At 37.6% G+C, this 10,321-nt stretch overlaps 2 protein-coding genes across 6 annotated transcripts in view; one reads left to right on the forward strand and one right to left on the reverse strand.

The window, feature by feature from the left end:
* The first annotated feature begins 768 nt into the window (after positions 1–768).
* LOC122089869 (protein JINGUBANG-like) lies at positions 769–2,555 on the forward strand. The gene has a single exon (XM_042659611.1). The coding sequence runs from the start codon at positions 974–976 to the stop codon at positions 2,219–2,221; it is 1,248 nt and encodes a 415-aa protein (XP_042515545.1). The 5' UTR covers positions 769–973; the 3' UTR covers positions 2,222–2,555.
* A 2,296-nt stretch (positions 2,556–4,851) lies between these two features.
* Positions 4,852–10,321, reverse strand: part of LOC122089321 (hexokinase-3-like) — a 16,155-nt gene continuing 10,685 nt past the window's right edge. For 2 of the 5 annotated variants that reach the window (XM_042658958.1, XM_042658959.1), the window contains 5 exons: positions 8,665–8,820; positions 8,461–8,559; positions 8,250–8,377; positions 5,567–5,648; positions 4,852–5,446 (listed from right to left, as the gene is read on the reverse strand). In XM_042658958.1, coding sequence (XP_042514892.1) covers positions 5,048–5,446; positions 5,567–5,648; positions 8,250–8,377; positions 8,461–8,559; positions 8,665–8,820 — 864 coding nt within the window. In that variant the 3' untranslated portion in view covers positions 4,852–5,047. Of the gene's footprint in view, positions 5,447–5,566; positions 5,649–5,782; positions 5,845–6,661; positions 6,725–7,694; positions 7,771–8,249; positions 8,378–8,460; positions 8,560–8,664; positions 8,821–10,321 lie in introns of those variants that run through there. The other 3 variants (XM_042658960.1, XM_042658961.1, XR_006143298.1) reach the window with 3 other exon arrangements.

The following is a 10,321-nucleotide window of genomic DNA, read 5'->3' on the forward strand; positions in this document are numbered from 1 at the left end:
TTTTTTTTTTTTTAATAATATTGATGAAGTTTATAACTATTCAATACCTAATACCTATTCAATAAAAGGGGGTGGATCATTTTCTGTGATGGCTCCTAGTCGGCTACTTCTAAGTCAGGTGGGAGAGGTTCAATCATTTGGGATCCCGAGGGAGTTTTCTTGACAGCTAGGTGCAAGTGGCAGTCGTCTTTCTCTACTGCGGTAACTGAATTGGAAGCCATTCGCAATGGTTTGTTACTCGCTCAGCAGCTTGGCATTGAAAGGATTATTATCAAGTTTGATTGCTTTGTAGTCATCGTGTCCCTCAATGTTGGCTCGTCGTTGCTTGACTGGACAGCATCTGCCCTAGCCTCTGATGTGTTAGCTCTGTCGCATTCTTTGTCTTCTGTTTTCTTCAGGTTTATCGGCAGAGAATCTAATTTCCTTCCGAACTTCTTAGCCTTGGGGGCCAATAGGCTTAAACTTTCCCGAATTTGGTGGATTGATCCACCCCCTTTTATTGTAAATAGATCCCTTGTCGATGCTCGGAGTTTTTCCGAGTCATCTTTCTCTCTTTAATGAAATGTTTTATCTTGAGAAATACCTAATACATATCCATACTTTTCCCTTATCCCTATTTACTAAATATGCTCTACAGTCTATACTTGAGAAAAGCTTATTTCTCCACCGTCCACCCTAAAGTAGGTGGGGTCCCTCCAATTCCTCATATCAGAACTTTCTTCCTCAACTCTTTTTCAAAGTAGTCGTTATAGTTAGACCTTCCGCAAACAATTAAAAATACAGTTTTTCTTTGGCCCCTCTAACAGCGCCGCTCCCTATTTCTTCTATTTCTATATCTCCTCAGTCTTCTCCAACGGCTGCCTGACTCCCTCTTTCTCCTCTTCTTGCTCCCTTCTCCATTCCAAGAACTAAAACAGCTTAACCCTCTTCTCTTTACATAACAATTACCCATCTTTTGCAGGACATCAAAAACATGGAATACCCAACATATTCGTCTGTTATAGAATCAACACCATCAACTCCATTACTCTCAGCAAGCACAAGTAGCATCTGTAGCACCAGTGAATCTGATGAAACCCCTGCTAGTTCACATAGGTTCACATCTCCAGACCTTATATGTCGGTTTCCAGACAAACCCAGTTGTGGTTCCTATCGATCTTTGGCTGTTCTAACTGGGCATATTGAATCAGTCTCTTGTTTGGCTCTGTGTGGTGAATTCATCCTAAGTGCCTCACAGGGTAAAGACATTGTAGTGTGGCAACAACCTGACTTGAGGCAATTTGCCAAGTTTGGACAAGGCCAAGGCTCTGTTAAAGCCCTTGTTACTGTGGGCAACCAAGTGTTCACAGCACATCAAGATAGCAGGATAAGGGTTTGGAAGGTGTCTAGAAGCTCAGAGAATATATTTAGGCTTATTGCTACGCTGCCCACTACTAAGGACTACTTGGGGAAGTTCATGAAACAGAGCAATTATGTTCAAACTCGGCGGCACCACAAGCGCTTGTGGATTGAGCATGCTGATAGTATCTCTTGCTTGGCTATTTCTGATGGCATGATCTATTCTGGGTCATGGGATAAAACCCTGAAAGTGTGGAGAGTCTCAGATCTCAAGTGCTTGGAATCTATAAGGGCTCATGATGATGCCATAAATGGGTTGGCTGCACATAAGGTGTTAGTGTATTCTGCATCTGCTGATGGGAAGATCAAGGTGTGGGAAAAGGAGTGCAAGAATTCTTACTCTTTAAAGGGCACCTTGGAGGGTCACAAGGATGTATCGATTAATTCAGTGATCTTATGTGATGATGGGAGGTTGGTCTATGGAGCTGGGTCAGATGGGTTTATGATGGGCTGGAAGAGAGAGGTGGATCTCAGTGGTTGGAAGCTGGTCTGTGAACAAAAAGCACATCAAATGGCTGTGTTGTGTTTGTGTTCAGTGGGGGAATATTTGTGCAGTGGTTCAGCTGATAAGAACATTGGGATATGGAAGAGAGAGGTTAATGGAGGGATTTACAGTGTTGGGTTGATAAGAGGGCATGAAGGGCCAGTCAAGTGTTTACAAGCCTCTTCTCATAGTGTAGGAACTGGAAGTGGTTTCTTGCTCTATAGTGGAGGTCTTGACAGAAGCTTGAGGGTTTGGTGGGTTGCCAAGGAAGAGTCTGCAAAGAGGAAGGGAAGCTCTCCAAAACAACAAATCAGGGTGGAAAAATGTCGTCTTGTTTGAGTTGATTCTTCAAAGTTAAATCAAAGTTAGAGATGAATGGAGGCACTTTTGTTTTTTGTCCCTGCACTGCACCAGAGGAGATTTTTTTTTTTTAGTTGGTTTTCTTTGTCTATAGTAACAAGGCAGAAACAAGCCTTGGATCCCTCAAGTTGGTTTTTAGGAGTTAATTTTTTATTTCTTTAATTCTGATATGGGTCTTCTAATTTTGGTGGAAAATGTAACAAGGGTTTTTAATATAAAAAAATATTACAAAAAATACTTTTTCGAACTATTTAATTCATGTTTCCATTGCCTCTGTATATGAATATATATGTTTTATTTTTCTTTTTGGGGATTTGCATGATCTTGTTGTCTCTGTGCCCATTAAACAAAGATTGTTCAGCAATCGTGCAAGGAGGTTCTTAATCCCTGTAACTCTTGTGTCCTAAACGAAGTCTTTGCCTAGAAATGGTGAAGAATTATTCAAGGTGGCACTCTTAAAAGTTTTGCTTAGGGAAAGCCTAAAACTAGTTGGATCACAGAATCTGCAACCCCACCAGGATTGAAAAACTTAACTGAGGATTACAGGAACCCAACCCCCAAAGAAAAAAATAATCAAAAGAATAGTGGGAACAAACATTTGGCTTTAAGATAAAGCTAGACAGATGCCCTTAAATTTGTTTAATATGTGACTAATCCAATGGCTAAGATTTAATCACATACTTTATGTGTGAAAAACCTTCTGATAATTATTATCAATTTTTATACCTTTTCTTTATTTGGTATTTTGAGGGAGAGAAGGACCCTAAGCCCTAAAAATAAGTGTACCATTCCTTTAACAATAGTAAAAACATCCAAAACCTTATTCCAATTTAATGGGGCTGCACGAAAACTCCAAGCAAAGACGAGTGCAAAAATCCATGCAAAAAGATTGATGATTTATGACTAATTATAATAAGTGATCATTCATTCATTTTCACATAACACACAAACTCTTCTTCTTCCCACTTCTCTTCCAAGTGTCTTTTTTTTTTTTAAAGCAACATTGGAGTCATTCCTTGTGCTCTTCCATTGCGAGTACACACTTGGGGGAGCATTGCTGTTGAATCCTGGAACAGTATGCCAGCATCCATGCACGCACTGGTCATTGCACCTGGGGGGGGGGGGGGGGGTGAATGCTGCTCAAGGGCATTGTTCAGTAACCTCAACCATGGGTTCAGCCAATGAGAATCCACCAAACCATTTGTTTTAAATGGATGTGATCTGCCTAGGAAAGTCATGCTGACCTGCCTAATTGGACCACAGAAAACCTACAAAAACAGAGAGCAACCCTTGGACCCATTTAAAAGCTAGCTCTCCAGCAATAAAAATTAAAGCTCAAGGCGTTCTACCAACCCAAGCCATATTTCATAAAAGGGCCCACTTCAGCAGATTCTACTCCTCCCAAAAAGAACAGGTAATCCGTCAAAATATTTGAGGAAAAAGAATAAGAACAAGAAAAATAAAGACTCCTGAATCCTAACCAACGTACCAATACATTCAATCTACTGAATAAGGTTAAACAACATGTTCAAGTGGATTGGTGCATTGGTGATTTGTAGTGGCTTAGTGGGTAAAGCGTTTTACTTACATTCGAATCCCTTTGGTACCACCCTTGTTATTTTCTTGCGACTCCCACCCTTTCAAAATGGGAACAGCTTGTGGAGGACCGTAAAGACTATTCTCAATCCAAAGGATATGGAGACACACTTCTTTATAAAAAAAAATTGAAGTTCAACAATGTGAAACGCATGCATTATGTGAGACACTGCTTTACAGCATATAATCAATAGAAAATTACAGTATGGTTTTCACACAAGCCTCACCTTCAACTCATACCTCAACCCTCAGGTTCCAACTGGCCTCTAATCTCATTTGAGGTTTTTTGGCAGTCATATTCGCAATTTGATTATCTGAAATATGTTTATAATGACTTACTAACTACTCCAGCTCTCCAATGCCTATGGGAAATCATGCAATCTCCAATATGTCAATCTGTAAATATGTTTCTCTTATGATGTACCCCTTGTTAATTATTACTAATGAAGCTTCATTTCTCATCAAAAAAAAGAAACAAAATACACTGATTAATCAAACCTGAACATAGATAGTTCTTTTTGTATAGCTAAAGTCCCCCCACTTTGGAATGTAGACTTTTTTGGCTGCAGACTTGGAGAATCAAAGGATATTATACCATGTACAACTCATTATATCACCACATGAGGATATCTAAAATATTTTTCTGAACCAACAGTTTGAATAAACATAACTACTACAACTTAGTCTTCTGAAAGGCGAAGGTCAAATATCATCTAATCATTAAGAAAAAGCAAACAGTTAATCACTCTAATATTTTTATTTTACTTTTAAAACCAAACAGATTTTAATGCAAAATAAAATTTAATAATCAAATATAGAGTGATTTTAAATTAGTGATAAAAGACACGAGATAATAAATGCAAAAGTTTCTTTTTTAGATTTGAGATTTTTCACTTCCCTTTCCTTTAATTTCCCTTGCAATCAAACAAAGCCTTCTGCAAAAGACCAAAAGGACTGAAAGAAAGTGACCAAAAAGACTGAAAGAAAGTGCTGTCTGAATCCTGAAACGATGCTAAAGAAAGAATCAACATTCTATACTGATAGAAGAAAGTAATTTTCAGGCTTATGTACAACACCAAATCTTTTCTTATATATACATGAGCATATATATATATACACACATGGAATATATGTATATATATATATATTATAAATGGATAATGGAAAATGAATTCTACATTTACAGGGGCGATATATTTCTATAGTTACTTATAGCAGTGTTACATTATCATGAGCCACACTGGGGGATGGATGGGAAGCAGCAAGCAGAGCAGCTCCAATTCCAGACCCGTCCTCTGTAACTTTGAGAACAACATATTGGGCCACTTCCTTCCCTAAGATTTCAGCCACAGCCTCATTTAAGTACTCCCTAAACATGGTATAACTGGAATATAGACCACCCTCTATCGCCACGACGGTTCTTCTCATTTTGCTCGACGGCTCACCTACACTCTTGCTTCTTCCACTGGCAACACCACCACTTCCATCCCTACCGATTTTCTTCAAAATTCCTACAATGCCTGCAGCTGCCAATCGGGCAGCTCGGCGTGTCACCACATCACATACTCTTACAATGAGCTTCCTTACCTTCAAAGGAATGTCATTTATCTGAAAAAGAAATATAAAACAAAGTGAACAATCAGACAATATATCCCCAATTTAGATTATCCATTAATCAATCCATCTCAATCAGAAACCTCCACAGGGAAATTACAAAAAAAAAATTACCTCAAGAGTATCCTTCAATATTCTGGATACTTCTATCAAGTCGGGAGATTCATCCTCATGCATGGCAGCCACCAATGGAGTCCTGGATTTGTATGTGATCAAACACAAAATGTTAGTTCCAGGAAATTTTGAAATTTTTAACAAATATAACTCATGTGAATAAACAAGGTCCATAGAATAAAAGTGAGGTACATACTTGCTATACATGAGGCCTACCTATAAATATAGTTGTGACAAAGCAAATAAGCAACCACAAAAAGAGCCGTGGAAATGGCCACCTAAAGTATCTTCAGATTAGACATTCATTTTCAACTATTAAGAAAAAAAACCACTTTCAAGAGAAATCACACAACAATAGACACAAACAAGACTTTTTGTAGCTACTGTATTTCACAATGTAAATAGTTAATATTTATATCGATAAGTAACTTGGAAAAAACCCAGAGGCTGAATATACAGAAATATAGTGAGATTGAGTTTAATGTTTGTCATTGTACCTCATTCATGAATTTCAAATATGCATTACTACATACTTGGATTATTCATTAAAACATTAAATACGTGTTTTAATCGGTCTTCATTTTTCAATACGTTCAAGGTTCAAGTTTTCTAATTTTCTTGATGGAAGTATTTCCAAATTTTAATGAATGTTAAAATAGAACTCAAAGACTCAATGTCGAATTCAAAGCAGTCCAATGTTTCCAGCAAGTCCGAAGGAAGGAAACTACTGTACCCATATACCTGATAGCTGGAAGAAACAACATTACCAATATATACAACAGCTGGAACATCTATGTCATAGTTATGAATGCTGAGGCATGGCTTTTGGCAGGCATGACATTAAAACAGGGCTTTCCGCAGGCTTGAAGCTACCAAGGCATGATTCTCATGCAAGAGCTTTGTTGGTTCCAGAACAATCATACAAATAATTCATTAAGCACATGGACCATTCAAATTCTGGAAACAAGGGTATTACTTTTGGACATATTTCAAGCTAGAGTAGAGCAACTGATTGTCATGCTTCACTGTCTACTCTTTTTTTTTTCCCCCCTTTAATGTGTTTTTAACGTGTAAACAAAAGACAGAACTACTCACATTGAAGCAAAAACAGAGTATAATACAGTAAATGAATCCAGGCAAAACACACATTGGATGAAACTGCAAGACAGCAATAGAATGAGATTAATACAACTAGGTGCTGGACACTTGACAGCAATAGAATGAGCTTAATGCAAGTAGGTGCTGGACACTTGACTATTTGCATGAGTACCCACTAAAATGTCAGCTGATCTCTTGGTCTATCTATCTGAATGAAAGATTCAGCATGAAAGACAGACACAGGTTCTCTTTGAGACATTGGATAAACAATAATAACAGTGACTGGAGCATCAGGTTCACTCCTATTTTGTTCAGATAGTGACACAAATTTCCATACATGGAACTTAAATCTCAGTTATTTGTTAACGTTAATATTAATTCTTATGACATATAGGGGCAAAATAAAGGATGAATCTTTCTTCCTTCTCCTACATTGATAATAATATCAAATAATGACCCTTGGTGGTAGCAATATGAATAAAAATGATGGAGCATAAGCTTAAACCACTGCTTTTCGCCGGAGGCTTCCATACTAGTAAAGCAGAAAACAAGTTGTCAAATCGGGATAGGTTACGGTATATGTCGTACTTTATACTTGGTAGCGAGGTGGTAAATATCATCATATGATCATAAGCTTCTCAAGCAAGAAGCAGAGCATCCTTTAACTTTCCTCATTCCAGTGCAGCACTGGGTTCACATATCAGCACTGTCCAGGAAAAACATCTAGAAACCAAATATACAATGCAGTGCTGGTCTGGGTTACATATCAGCACTGTCCAGGAAACATGTATCCAGGAACCAAATAAAAAGTGTGGCATTTGTTAACCAGTTACAGTACCCATCTAGTCCATTGCATTAACCCCCATAGTCCAGTGATTGAAAATAGGAATAATACGGCACAGTTGAAAAACAGCAGCTGTCTATATTTATTCATACAAGCATAGGCTGAAAGTAGAACAACCAAGTAATTATGAAATAAACCATAGAAGAATTGAACCTATCATGAAACAGAGAGTGAAGTTCAGGATACCTAAGGGGTCAATAACTGCTGCTTAGACCGCATCATTGCACCTTACGAATGTAACTTTGACACCTAGGTTATATAACTTCAAAAAAGAAAAAGGAGGGAAGGTATCTTAAAACAGATAGCTGCAGTCACAGCATCATAAAGATACAAATCAAGTAAACGACACGATACAGGGAGGTAATGGAAGGAAAAAGAATGCCGACGGCATTGGAAGAACTATCTAAAAGAAAGAACATAATCATGGATCTGCTGAAAGAGAAACCTATTAAAGATACAGGACATAGTCAACCACAGGCTTCGATTGTAGGTAGAGCATTTGAATAATATATTGAATAAAACTGCATTCTGATAGAAGTTAGAATAACAGCTTAAAGAGAATTTCTACACCAGGACTTACAAACAAGAAGCTTATTATGGGAATAAATATAGTTGAAAAGAAACCTAAATAGAAATTGATTTAAGATATATATATATATATATATATATAGACACACACGCAGAGATGAAGTTTCTTATTTGATGAAAAAGAAAAGATGTTAATACAACATATGACCATACCTCAAAATGAATGGCACCGATAGCCTAGACGCAATATCCTCAAAATCATCCGATTCTTGAGCCATCCTAAGAATGACCCTCCTCACAATATCACCAAGATACATCCCAGAAATCATCTTCTCAAAACCCTGAATTAAGAATTACAAGGCTGTATTACACAACTATCACAGAAAACTGCAACATCGAACATTTATCAACAGTTGATGCTTGCCTGATCATTTGGATTAGGGCTCTCAGCATCCAGATCCATATCGTATGATGTTCTTGGTAGATGTGATGACCAAAAATTTCCCCATTCCATGTTGACAACCTGATCAATTGAAATGACTTTGTGGAAATGGAACCAGAACAGGATAATGTTTGACATAAAAAGTAAAGACAACCATCTAAAACTAAAGGATCCATAGAAAAGTACCATGCCTCCAGAATTCGTAAGAAGACCTTGACACTTAATAATTGCATCTGTCCGCTCCACGTAGCAAGCATTTGTCCCCGTACCGATGATTACTGCAGCCACAGTGTCCTCATCGTCATAATGTCCAAGAGCTAATGTTCCCACAGAATCATTCACCTGCTTACATGGACCAAAATTATGCTCACAAAACATAACTACATTGTCAGGACAACAAGCTAAATATACTTGCATACAAGCAATGAAAAAATGTACAGTTACATGTTTATGTCTTGATGTGGTCCATACATTAAGCACAAGAAATAAGTAACTATTTAAATCAGCGAAACGAAGCATATTAGGATAACTCATCCAGCCAATTTCAACAGGCACTTGCAAATGACCAAGCAAAGATTTAAGTAGGTCACTCACTCCTGAAATGCACAACTTAGTTCTGAAATTAACCAGTTTCTGCAATTTGGAAATCCCATGTTTGCAAAGTGCATTCTAGAATCGCTACCACATAATTAAAAAGAAAGCATTCCCAAGGGTCTCCTTCGTAGATTAGGGGGTGGGGTAGGGGGAAGGTGTTTCGATATATTCTGTTTTTGGAGTAGGCATGTAACCTGGCTATCAGAATACAATCAAGCGAACCCTTGCCTGAGAACACGCCGCAGTTACTGGATGAGTTATCCTAACAGGTACTCGTGTGTATATATGAATTTTTTGCTTGTACAGAGGTATGACATGGATTTGAAAAGGCAAATATTGGCCCTAAGGTTAAAAGTAATTAGAGTAATCAAGTAGTAAAATATAATGAGGCCATGAAATTTTATTTTTTTTGGGTTACCAGGCAAAGGTTCCTATTGAAATGATCTGTGCATTCTTTAGCCACACATAAAACAAGGTATAACACTGGGCCTAAATTTTTATAACTTGACATTGAGGTCTTAAGGGCAAAGGGGACAGTTTTCAAAAAGTGCATATACAAGACTAAAGATTAAAAAGTTTGAAGTAAAGTCAAAACGGCGGATTGGTCAAGTTCTCCAGACCAAGAAATTAAGCACAATAGTGCTCAGGCTCAAAAAAATAAAGGTCACTGGACCATACTCAGATACTCTCTAGCTAGTTTTGTCAATGTATATAGGATTGTGGCTTAACGAAAGTTCTTCTGGACCCTTGAGAGCCCTTACAAAACAAAAGCATCAATCCCAGGTTCATTTACTCTCTCACCATAAATGCTAAATCACTCTCAATCACCAATTCACCACTCCCCCACACACATATAGAGATAGAAGGGCCTGACTTAAGATGCCTAGGACTTGTAAAGAAGTTCTACGATAATATTGTTTTGAAAACTCCCCAACAGAATCAAGGCAAATATTTCTGAGTTTGACAAGCTTCAGACAAGGATACCCAAATTCAACACTGATACTCTTGAGCATGGCAAAAACATTGAGAAGTTGATCTCATTAGTTAACGGACAATGATGAATGACCAAGCGAAGGTAAAACAAAGAGCAACACAGATTTCACATCTATATCAGTGGATTAGATATTAGACTTAATAGGTCCACATAGTAACCAGGGAGCCATTTTGGGACTTTTTACAGCTTATTTAAATTAAATGTAAATCTGAAAGAAAGAAAAATGTGATCCTGGGTACTGGATTTCTTTTTTTT

This window comes from Macadamia integrifolia, chromosome 9 (assembly GCF_013358625.1).
Source record: "Macadamia integrifolia cultivar HAES 741 chromosome 9, SCU_Mint_v3, whole genome shotgun sequence".
Taxonomy (NCBI): domain Eukaryota; kingdom Viridiplantae; phylum Streptophyta; class Magnoliopsida; order Proteales; family Proteaceae; genus Macadamia; species Macadamia integrifolia.